General features: G+C 41.9%; 2 protein-coding genes across 10 annotated transcripts in view; one reads left to right on the top strand and one right to left on the bottom strand.

Annotated features, from left to right (window-relative positions):
- Positions 1–3,464, bottom strand: part of LOC310754326 (uncharacterized protein) — a 33,315-nt gene extending 29,851 nt beyond the window's left edge. The window contains exons 1-2 of one of the 3 annotated variants that reach the window (XM_083596174.1): positions 3,391–3,464; positions 1,789–1,985 (exon numbers count right to left, since the gene is read on the bottom strand). In XM_083596174.1, the coding sequence (XP_083452300.1) occupies positions 1,789–1,891 (103 nt within the window). In that variant the 5' untranslated portion in view covers positions 1,892–1,985; positions 3,391–3,464. Of the gene's footprint in view, positions 1–1,788; positions 1,986–3,362 lie in introns of all 3 variants that reach the window. The other 2 variants (XR_014543706.1, XR_014543707.1) reach the window with 2 other exon arrangements.
- The window catches only part of ACSL4 (acyl-CoA synthetase long chain family member 4), an 81,238-nt gene that overhangs the window by 28,639 nt on the left and 40,145 nt on the right, over positions 1–12,454 (top strand). For 2 of the 7 annotated variants that reach the window (XM_083595949.1, XM_083595944.1), the window contains exons 1-2: positions 3,641–3,809; positions 5,442–7,599. The exons of 2 other annotated variants lie outside the window; for them this stretch is intronic. The gene's annotated coding sequence lies outside the window, so the exon portion shown is untranslated. Of the gene's footprint in view, positions 1–3,626; positions 3,810–5,441; positions 7,600–12,454 lie in introns of those variants that run through there. 3 more of the 7 variants (XM_083595946.1, XM_083595947.1, XM_083595948.1) reach the window with 2 other exon arrangements.

Genomic DNA, 12,454 nt, shown 5'->3' with positions numbered 1-12,454 from the left:
ATTGCTGATCTGTATGAGTATCAACATTAATTGGTGTGTGCACTGACTGGCTGATATACATATTCTCTCCACTTGGGTACTGTGTTAATTACTTGCCTACCCTCCAATATTTCTCTGATGAAAATAGGGACGTCCCATTCCATAATGATAATTTTACTATTTATACCCCACACATCTTATTGGGTTGCGCAAGCCATTCTGGGCAGCTTACAGCATATATAAAAACATAATAAAACATTAAACAAACCTTCCCTATACAGGATTGCCTTCAGATGGCTCGGGGGTTGGATAATTCCATACCCTCCAACATTTATCCAATGAAAATAGGGATGTCCTAAGGAAAAGCAGAACATTTCAGGATCAAATCAGAAACTGGGACGGCTTTTCTAAATTAGGGACGTCTCTGGAAAATTGGGATACTTGGAGGGTCTGTACTTGGACAATGTATAAAGCATCTCTAATCAGTTCACATTCTCTGATACCCATTTGGTGATCATCCATTGTTAACTGGGAAAGATGCAAAGTCACTATGTGACACTATTTGTGTGGCTTCCCCATGTGAACATTCACTGCTCCAGGTGCATTTGGTTAGTTAAGCTGTTTCTAACCCAGCTGAGTCCCCATTTCTGATGCCTGATTCAGTACCAGAGCCAAGTCTATATCCTTTTACATTCACAAATTCCAGTTTTTCACCCAAACATGCTTTGGGGTGGGGGGTGGGGGCAGGGATAGCTGTTGCATTCTTTTTTCTACAGTGGGTAAATAGAACTATAGAAAAAGAGGAAGGGGGATCCTTGAGCTCCTTGCAAGAAAAAGGTGTGATATAAATGCAATAAATGAAAACATGAGGGATTCGGCACAGGGGACTGCTGTGGGGAGGAATGGGTGGGAAACTTTCCTTCACTGAACTTACTTAATAGTGAAATCCTATACATGTCTAGCCGGAAGTAAGCCACACCAAATTAGACTGGCCTTTTCCCAATGAAAATGAATACCAGATTGCGGTCCAAGTAAATATATCTTATGATCCAAGATTCTGTGTTTCCATCATAATTTTGAATAACATAATTTTGTTTAATAGCTTGAGATTTTACACTAGTTTATCATGGTTTTCAAGAAATTATTGGTTGTGGCGACATCAAGTTTACATGATTTTATTGTGTTTTGTGTTGGTATCCCTCTTTCTCAAGAGACAGTGAGTGAGCCTCTGGAGGTGAAGTCAAACTGTTGCGTTAGCACCAAAGTGAACCTCCCCAGGGCACACGCCTGAACAGGGTGAATGGAGTCCTAGGCTGAGTGGCTGGGGAAACCCAGCCAGATGGGAAGGGTATCAATAATAAAATTATTATTATTATTATTATTATTATTATTATTATTATTAGCTGCCTCCTTCTCAGCCTTGGTGATGTAGTCCAAAGGAATGAATAGCAATACAGTTGGCACTAGCTTGGCTGCAGGAGTTGACAGGAGGCATACAAGGTACCATCCAACCATCTTAGGGACTCCACTCTAGATTTGTGTAGGGTTTACTCCTTAGCATTTTCTTCTTCCAAAGATATCCCACAAAGCAGAGGAGGTTTAGGGTCAAAGTTTTCATTCTCCTAGATAGACTACCTTCCCAGGTTGATAAGCCCCATCTGCCCCTCACTTCTCTCTACAGCACATGCAGAAACCTCCTTGACCATTGGCCCTCTATTGGTTTTGTCTGCTCAATCTTCTAGAGTCTATCTTCTCATGCAGGGGAAGTCACTAACTTATGAGGGTTTGAGACCAATCAGCTACCCTCACCTGGTTTAGCTGGCCAGTTGAAGCAATTTCCTGGGGGTTGCCATGTGTCATCTTTTTCCAGGACACACTCTTTTTCAGGGGTAAAATTTGAGACAAATTGCATTTATTTCCTTTGAATGGCCGTCATAGCATCATCTTTTTTACTCTTCAAAATATGGCAACCACACTGGGGTGTGACCGCAGTCGCATGCTGACAGCTTCTAGGAGCCACAGGTGAGAGTTGAGTGCAGGGTAGGGATCAAAGGAGGGCAATTTATCCCAGATAGAGCATGATGTATTCCCCACCAGAGCTACTACTCCTCCCCTAACACCCCATACACCCTACAATTTTATTGCACTGTTACATTGTTCATAGTACTGCTAATGGATTTAACTCACATGATTATCCAGTTAGATTTCACTTAATTTTCTTGTGCTCTTAACTTAACTGGGGGTCATGAAGTAATTTTCTTGAATATTTCACTGTGTCCTTAAATTAATTTAACTGGGGGGAGCCACTGTTTGATTTGTCCTTTTATGATGATTTTTTGTGTACCAAAATTATCATTGTTGCTGTTAATGAACAATTACAATTTTGCTCCAGCCACTCTGGGCGGCTCCCAGCAAAATATTTAAAAAACCATAAACCGTTAAACATTAAAAACTTTCCTTTACACATTCTGCCTTCAGATGTCTTCTAAAAGTCAGTTATTTATCTACTTGATATATGATGGGAGGGCATTCCACAGAGCAGGCCCCACTATCAAGAAGGCCCTTGGCTTGGTTCCAAGTAACTTCACTTCTCCCAATGAGCAAACCGCCAGAAAGGCCTTGGAGTTGGATCTCAATGTCCAGGCTGAATGACGGGTGGAATCACTCCTTCAGATATACAAGGCCAAGGGCATTTAGGGCTTCAATTGTCAGCACCAACACTTTGAATGGTTCATGGAAATGTACTGGGAGCCAACATAGGTCTTTTAGGATTGGTGTTATATGGTCCTGGTGGCCACACCTAGACACCAGTCTAGCAGCTGCATTATGGAGTAATTGTAGTATCCAAGTCACCTTCAAAGGTAGCCCCATGTAGAAGCTCATTGCAGCAGTCAAAGCGGGAGATAACCAAGGCATGTACCATTCTAGCAAGCAAGCTCACAAACTTGTTTTGATTTTCCTCTTCCCTCCCTGTCCCTTTTTCCTTGTGTGCGGTGTACTTTTTCTTTATTGTTGTTGTTGTTACCCTGAGGGTAGGGTCTGCTTTGTTTTAACTGACTATGTATGCTGCTCTGGCAGCCTTTCTGACTACTTTAGAGCGGGGCACAAATGTTCATACACACACACACACACAAAGATATTTTGAATGAAGGGCTGTATAGAAATTTAATAAGATAATTTGGATGAAGGGCTGTATAGAAATTTAATAAATAAACCTATGAGAGACATATATACGTCTGATCTGTTATACGTTGGCGGTCAAAAAACCAAAACCAACAACCCAGATCGAGAGAATAGCTTGAATTCCTGTCAGACCTCGCGCTCGCCCACCGCCACCTCTGAAGAGAACATCGCCACCTCTCTGGGCGAGGCTCTCTTCCTACCTCGCCAGCCTCCAGCCCATCACCTCACCCTCCAGCCGCCTGAGCAGCCGACGCCGTCGACGAAGACGACAACACCGTCACCGCCGGCTCCGCTGTCACCACCACCAAACCTCCCCACCCACTCTCTCTCTCTTTCGCTCGCGCCCTCCCTTCCTCCTTTCTGTGAGGCTGCCCTTCGCATCAATCAGCGGAGCGAGGCTTCGGATTGGTCCACGCGCCGGGGCACACACCCACTCCTCCCCCTGAATTCCCCTCCCCCGTGTTACCTCAGCCGGCTCGGCCCCCGCCTCCTCTCCCGTGGTCTTGCTTCGCTTTCTTTCCCCCCTCAGCCATTTTAAACAGCGTGAGGCGGGCAGCGGACCGGCTTCAGTTGCGGGAGAGGAGAGATTCGGTTACGGCAGCCGGGGACAGGAAAGAGTTCTCGCTCGTTCCCCGCCCCACATCACGGTGAGATTCGCCTGGCGGCGCCCCGCTTCTTAAGGGGGGGGGAGGAGATCGCTTCCCGCCCATTTTTATTTGGGAGAGATTATTCACCTGCCCACCCTATATATAGGGTACATATATATGTGCCGGAAAGGAGTCGCCTCTGCCTTTCGCCGCATGAGGTGACTGGTGAGTGATGCTGCGTGGCCCTTACGAAAGACAGTTTGCTTCCTTCCCTCCAGCCGTCGCCAAAGGGGATGAAAGCTCTTTCCCCGGTCGGGTAGAAGCAGGAAGCGGGGATCTCACTTCACCTTTTCTTTCAAAGCTGGCTTTCGGGTCGCTTTCCTCTGTCCTCGCCTTTATTAACACGCCACCTGCGTTGCCCAGCTTCCCTTTTCTCTGAGCCACCCATTTCCCCCTCAGCCTCACTGACCCCCTGCCCTCCCCTCAGTGTGGGATGTAGCGGTAGATCAATCAGCTCAAGGCCATCCGATTAATCGGCAGGGGTAGGAACCCCTACTCAGGTGGCGCTACTTTTGCCTAGACAGGTGTACATCCTCAAAGCCGCTTGCCGGTAGGATGTAGGGGTGTGTGTATGGAAACCTCTTTGTGAATTTGCATGGCTGTGATGCAGCCTAGAAAAGTAAGGATTGCATTCCTCCTCCTCACACTTTTGCTTCTGGCCATACCGCTATATTCCCAAATGGTTGTCCATGAGAAGAAATGTGGTTCTCTGGCAGGGAAAGGGCATACTGCTTTCCTCCCTAAGCCAGGGTTTCTTTAATCAAATGAGAGCCCTAAAATTTGTGTTTGTATGTTTAATGTTAATCCATTCAACAGGATTTATATTCTGCTTGGGCATCAAAACTTCAAATATATGTTGTTATTAATGCCATTTTTGTTTGCCTGTTGACCTTCTGAATGTTGTTTTTTTTTAAAAAAAATCAATAAAAAACACAATAACATCAATAAAACATTACAGAAACTCAGTATACATGGCGGCCCTCACACTTGAGTCGTGTGTGTGTGTGTGTGTGTGTGTGTGTGTAACACATACATTTTATACACATTTCATAGATTAATCAGGTCAGTTAAAATTCATACAAATACTCAACTAGTAGTGCAATCTTCTATATGTCTGCTTATTGAGTTCAGGGGGGGCTTACTTTTGGTAGGTGGGTAGAGGATTCCAGTACAGTGGGTACCTCAGGTTACAAACACCTCAGGTTACAGACTCTGCTACCTGGAAGTAGTACCCTGGGTTCAGTACCTCGCCCCAGGACGGGAACAGAAATCGCACCATGGTGGCAGCGGAAGGCCCCATTAGCTAAAGTGGTACCTCAGGTTTCAGGTTAAGAACAGACCTCCGGAACGAATTAAGTTCGTAACCAGAGGTACCACTGTATTTGGTTTCCATGCAGTACAATTCTAAGTTAACTGGCAGTGTAAAATTGCTGCCTTTGCTGTTTATATGTATGAGTTTTGACTGATTTAGGCTAAAATTTTCTCCCAATTACCTAGGAGTCTACACTACTGAACTGAGAGGGCCTTATTTCTAAATAGGCATGTATGTATTCTGCTAAAATTAATCTCTTATATCTACATATAATTGCTTATGAGGAAAAAACAATGGGTTCTCTTTCTTTTCTTATTTAGATGATGCATTCCTGGGCTGCAATAGGTATCCCAGAATAGGTCTTCTGTTTTCTCTTGCACAGGATAAAATTTTTCTTCAGGGAGAACTTCTAGAGGGGTTGCCATGGTAGTCTGTTATAGCAAAAACAACAGGGTCTTCAGGTAACTTGAAGATGACCAGATCTATTGTGGCATAAGTTTCCATAGTTGATGAAAGCTTATGTGACAATATATGTGTGTGTCATTATGATGCCACAAGACAAGAGGGTGTTGCTAATTAGAGTGCTTGTTTTTAAAATGTTTAATAAATCTGATTGTGGAAGCACCTTTTAGCCAATCAGAATGCTTTGTGCAGTACAATCCTCTCTGCATGTTTACTCAGAAATAAATCCCACTTTGTTCATGTATGTTTAGGGGTTGCATGTAAGTATGTTTCAGGTTACAGCCTTGGCTAATGTAATCACTTAATTGACTAAGGGTGCAGTCCTAAGATCTTGCAGCTGAGGAAGTCTCTGTACTTGATGCCTGTGTAGAGCAGATGTTCATCCTGAAAATGAAGCATGTTGAAGGAGGTATTGACTGTATCATACCCCCTTGTTCCCTAACATGCCTCCAAAAAGGCCTAAAACTGTGTTAGCCCTGGAGCGGGTGTATTTAGTCCTCCTATTAGTGTCAAGATGAGGAAATAAAACGGAGAAGGCGAGGGCGTGTAACAGAAGGTAAAAAGGTAAAGTACTCCTGGACAGTTAAGTCCAGTCAAATTTGAGTATGGGGTGTGGCGCACATCTCTGCTTTCAGGCCGAGGGAGTTGCCATTTTTCTTCAGACAGCTTTCTGGATCATGTGGCCATATAACAGAACAGGAAGGTTAGGAGAGCCTGGCTCTGCTCTTCCTTTGCACAACGGCTTTGTAGAGTAGGCCAGCGGTGTCTTAACTATCAGGTAATTGCTGCCATTGCACCTGCCAATTATTTCTTTCAGCTCCCAGGCATGGTGAATTTTGAGAAAACGAAGCAATTGCTTTCAGAGGGATCCTGAGGTAGCACGCTCTGCACTTCTCAGCCAGTACCCAACTTATCTGACTCCCAGGGAACAAAGAAGTCTGCTTTTATCTACCCCCACACTTTCACCCAGTAGAATACGCTCAGTGGTTACGCATGTAGGAGATTTCTAGAATTCTTGAGGTTGGTGTAAACACAATTTGGAATCCAGAAAGCAGGCTTCTGGTCTCATGAGTAACACACCATAGGTCGTCTGTTGCAGTGGTTTTGATTATTGATAATGGACCCTGACGTGAGGGACTAGTAGTCTGGCATGGAAAGGACAAAGGGCTGCATATCACAGCCCATTTTTAAGGGCTCTCGCACAAAGGTTGGATTGAGTGACGGTATTTTTTAGTATACAGGTTAGATTGGGCGGGTAACTAGTGTGATACTTTGTCAGGAGATAGGGAGATGGCATAAACCCCAGAGGAAGGCAAAGGTTATTGCTTGTGAAAATCAACACTAGATTTTTGTATCTTCCTGCCAGTCAAAACATTCTGTGCGTTGTGGATTCAGGAGTTGGTGAGAGTATGTGTTGGCCTTGCTTGGGCAAAAGGAAATGTATAGAATCATAGAACTGTAGAGTTGAAGGGATCCCAGGGGTCATCTAATCCAACCTCCTGCAATGCAGGAATCTCAACTAGATCATGCATGACAGAGGACTTTTATCTACAAGAAAACTGAGAAATGCCACACACACATCATGTTTCACCCTGGATAGAGGAAGTTATAAGGGCTAGGTAATGGTGGTTCCTGTGCCATTTATTTCCCTTCCCCAAAATAATAATCTAATAGTCATAACATACTTTGAGACCATTTTAAGATAAACAGATAATAGTTAAAATGATCTTCCCTTTATCCTGATAATGATCTTGCTTAGAAGAGAAAGCTACATTGTGCTTGAGTTGATGGACTCATCTGTGAGCTCACTTTCTTTCTGTTGCATCAGAAAGGATGGGTTGTGTGGATGTGGGTGAGGTTGTATGGGGTTGTCATAGGATTTTTCACTTTCAGCAGCACAAATACTTGTATCAACGGTGGGCAGCACTTAAGTTCTCAGAAGGGAGATAAATTGCTGCTATATTATTTTTTAATTGCCTCTTTTGTATATTGTTTGTCACATTAGGCTACATTTAGGTAAGGAGACTTAACCACAACATAATTTCCTATATATCTATTCATCTGTAAACTGATTGAGTTCAATGGAATTTACTTCCAGACAAGAGTGCAATCCTGGGTACACTTAATGCTTGGGAGTCCAGCCCATTGAAGACAAAGGGGCTTAACTACAAGTAGACATTCGTAAATTTGTGTGTAAGATGTTTATGAATAACACCAATTTATATATGTTTTATTATGAATTTGAAGAATTATAACTAACATGGGATATATTCGCAACATTAGGATTGTAATCTGTTTTAAAAGCAATTTAGCTTGTATGGGACAATCTAATTCTTATCGCTGTCTTGGTCAGTGAAATGAATCCCAGGCTATTTGGTAACCTAAGTTGAGAAATTATTTGATACCATGTGTTTTCCCTAGCTAAACTATGCAGAACTTTCATTTCTTGGAAATTGGTAATCATGCTATGATGATCACTTTATATTTATGGACTTTCGAGGAAAGCAAAGTTGGACAACACTGTTAGGAAAGTGGGAGATGTAGAAGCAGAAGAGTAGGAGAGAAAGAAAAGCAGAAATGAAGATTTAGACGACAGTATAAGAGAACAAAAAAATAGAAGGAGAGGAATAGGAAGGGACGACATAGGTGTGTGGTTCTGAAAAAGTATCACAGTGGAGTATGAGCAGTGTTAGAAGCAGATATAATTATTATTTTTTGCCAAATGGTGCCTTAAACCTAGGTTACAGGCTCACAAACTGAATGTTTAGGCGCCTTTTTTTTTTGCAAGATTACAAAGCTGAAAATGAATTGTGTATATTATCAGTTCCATCTAAAATCTGACGCATGCCATAGCACAGCAGCAAAAAAACCGCTACTATGCACCAGCCAGCCAGATGGTGGAGATGTCAGGCACCATCTTGGCACCCAGGCATCTTTACTTGGTAGCAAGTGGCCAATAGCCAGCTGAAAAGGGGCTAATTTTGAACGCTGAGTATGAGGTGGTCACCTGGGATGAAGTTCATGTGCACAACACTGAAAAGAAGTGTAGAATTGGCAGAGGAGTGGGGAGGAAAGCATCTGTAAAGTTGATGAAGTGTGGCCAAATAGGGATTGGATCCTGCAAGTTGGAGAAGCATATGCATGCCGATCAGGGCTAGTGGCTCAGATTTCAAGATGTAATCTGAGGCAGCTTATTTCAGGGTATTCCAGATGGCCTTCTTATCTGTAATGGGGTGCTGCAGTGGTAGGGTGAATATGTGTGGGCCCATGTTATTTAAGAATATTTTTGTTAATATCAGAGAGATCTATAGAATAGGCTTAACAAAACTCAGCAGCAGATGTTTATTTCATATTTATTTTACTTATAGAATTTCTTACCCACTCTTCAGCATAAGGTCCCAGGGCAGGTTACAGCTACATAGCATGCAATTATAAAAACAGATAAAACTGTTAAATTTATATTATTCTGTTCCATTTGGAACAGTTTTACTTTTGTAATTCTAACAGTTTGCAAGAGGTGGGTCTTGCAAAGAAACAAAAGCAAACCCTTAATATTCAGTATGTGTTGTGTAGCCATTGTGAGAAATGCACTTTGACTTGCATAGCATTTGGAATGTTGCCTTTATTAGGGCCTCAGGTATGGGTGTGTGTGTAGGTATATGTGGCTTATCACTGCATATGTTCATCACTGTTGCTACACTCTGCTGTGATTGTCGTTTCACTACCTCCTGTCTGCCACTTTTTTTAGTTCTAGCATTACCAAATGTTTATATTTTGTTGCTTTTGAGAAAGAGATGTTATATTTATTGTCAGTAATGTACCTTAAAGAGTTATATTCTGGATTACAAACAACCCTGTGAGCTGATTCTGGCCTTTGTCCAGCTAGAGTATCTCCTTCCCAGGAGCTGAATGAGAAGTAAGCAGTTCTTTGTGATTCTTTCCCTGAATCAGTAGCATCTTTCTGGCTTCAGACCAGATGGTTTCCTTTGGTCATTGGTTTTCAGTAGCATAATCTCCTCCCTCTCACGCCCCCTTTGTAGACGCAGCTCAGGAGGCTGGGCTCAGGATGTGGCCTGATGCTGATGTAACAAGGGAGGGGGGAGGCAGAAAGAGAGAAAGAAAACCAAGAAAATGTGATTCACTGCTTAGCAGCTTCCAAGGTTGCATATTACATCTTGTCTATTATGATAAGAGTGGAAATTAAAGTGTTATCTTCCGCTTGAGGTAAAAGGCTACATCAGCTATGTTTTGTGTTCTCATATGAACCAATTGATGCATGTGGCTTTCCTTGGTTGGGTAAAAAGTAAGCTTTCTATTTAGTATATACAGTATATGTTGGGAAAGCAGTCACTGATATGGCAGCAATTAGCCAATTTGTAGATATAAAGCAATTATTTGAACACCACAGGGTTTAATAGCATTGTCTCATGCAGTACTGAAGAGCAGGACATTATATATTTTTTTACCTTTCACACTATCACTCTTTTGTCATCTTCCAAAATAGGCACGTTAGTATAAGGATATGAAGCTTTGTTATGTCCCAACATAGAGGGATGACGGCAGGATATAAATAGTCAGTTGACTTTTATTCATCAATGCTACATTCCTAATTGTTTTAGGCTGCAGACATAGCCAGTTGTGCTTTCCCTTTCCAGCCATTCATATAAAAATGCAGTTTTGTGGCTTGGGTAACTAGAAAAATGAATATTGTGATCGCAGTATTTTTCTTTTTGGTGGGTGTTCATAAAACAAACAGGGCCATTGCTACTAAATATGATCAAACATTATCTCTGCCCAAAAGGTTTGTAATACAGTAGTACCTTGGGTTACATATGCTTCAGGTTACAGACTCCGCTAACCCAGAAATAGTACCTCGGGTTAAGAACTTTGCTTCAGGATGAGAACAGAAATTGTGCTCCGGCGGCAGCGGGAGGCCCCATTAGCTAAAATAAGAACAGTTTCAGGTTAAGAACGGACCTCCGGAATGAATTAAGTACTTAACCCGAAGTACCAGTGTAGAAGAATGGCAATTAAAACAGCCTTTGTGGTCATCTTTATTTGGAAACTGTCTATCAGACATAGTACTGTTTATTTGTACTCTTATGCAATCTATACAACTTTCCCATACTTAATTGTTGATTGAAACCTTAATGGGGATGCTTTCATTGTTATCAATGGACTGTTGTATTGACTTCTCATTTGTATCACCCCCAAATCTAAGAAAAAACTATTGAATGACAAAAATATTAATTATAAAACAATGTAAGCTATCAAACACTAAAATAGTGTTCCTTATTATTGAATAATAGCAATCTTAATTAAATGTATTTGGAATCATGATATATATTTGGCTGAATAGACAAAGAAAATAGAAGCATTTGCTCTTGGTTTGAGCAGGTTAATATGTAAGGTAGTGTAATATGTAATGTAACAGCTCTTGCCAACCTAGCAGTTTGAAAGCATACCACCACAAGTAGATAAATAGGTACTGCTGTGGTGGGAAGGTAAATGGCGTTTGTGTGTGCTCTGACTTCCGTCACTGTTCTGTTGCACCAGAAGTGGTTTAGTCGTGCTAGCCACATGACCCGGAAAGCTGTCTGCGGACAAATGCTGGCTCCCTCAGCCTGAAAACAAAGATGAGCACTGCACCCCATAGTCAAATTCAACTGGACTTAACTGTCCAGGGATCCTTTACCTTTTACCTATGTAATGTGATTATATATTATTACCGGGAGGCGGGGTGCAGAAGGCAACCAACTCTTGTTGCAGGAGAACATGCAGAATAGAACCTTTTAACAAAATTAAAGCTGTTTAAAACTGAAATTTTATACATGAGACCTGCGAGTATAGGGCGGTATGCAGCAACTGTAGCAGCAGCAGCAACAACAACATCATGGTGTCATCTCAGAATTAAGGCTCACTGAGTTTTGTGGAGTTTGCTCCCACATAAGCGGGAGCAGCTTAAATGGCTGAAGTATTTGTTTAGTTTTTCATGTTATATTTGTTTATTTTTTACGTAGGATTTTGTTTCTAGTGTGACTGGCTTTTCATGGAAAGGAAATTTGAGCATAGGAGTCACTTCCTACAAGGGTCCTGGATTAACAATAGCTTCATAATGTCCTTGTATTTTAAATGGTGGAGGTGATTTGCTTTTGAGTAGTCATAACTACCGTATTTTTTGCTCTATAAGACTCACTTTTTCCCTCCTAAAAAGTAAGGGGAAATGTGTGTGCGTCTTATGGGGCGAATGCAGGCTGCGCAGCTATCCCAGAAGCCAGAACAGCAAGAGGGATTGCTGCTTTCACTGCGCAGCGATCCCTCTTGCTGTTCTGGCTTCTGAGATTCAGAATATTTTTTTTCTTGTTTTCCTCCTCCAAAAACTAGGTGCGTCTTGTGGTCTGGTGCATCTTATAGAGCGAAAAATACAGTATTTTGTAGTTGTACAAGCATTATGCTTCCTAGAATGGTTGTAGTGACTAGCCCTCCTCCTTTTCTCGGACATGCTGATTCTGCTAACGTGAAATATGCAAACACCAATACTTATCTGACCAGATTGTTTTTCCCCTTGCCTTTTTTGAATCCTAGTCATTCACATCTCTAGACCATAAGCATGACAGGGCAGAGTCTTAAAGAATGTTTAAAGAACAGGTAGATATTCAGTTATATGATTGTTCAAGGAAGGATGCACACTTAATATTCTCATGTGCAGTTTCTCTGGGAAAGGATTTAAATAAATGGAAAAGCAGATAAGTAACGTTTTATAGATGTTTACTGTCTTGCTTTCTAGAGCTCTTAATCCACCATTCCTAGGGGTTTGGATTTGTCCATATACAGTTGCCCTTTTGGGTTGTCACACATTTTTAGAGTTGAG

This window comes from Podarcis filfolensis, assembly GCF_964270895.1.
Source record: "Podarcis filfolensis genome assembly, chromosome: Z".
NCBI lineage: Eukaryota > Metazoa > Chordata > Lepidosauria > Squamata > Lacertidae > Podarcis > Podarcis filfolensis.
This window is presented reverse-complemented; position numbering and strand designations above follow the sequence as displayed.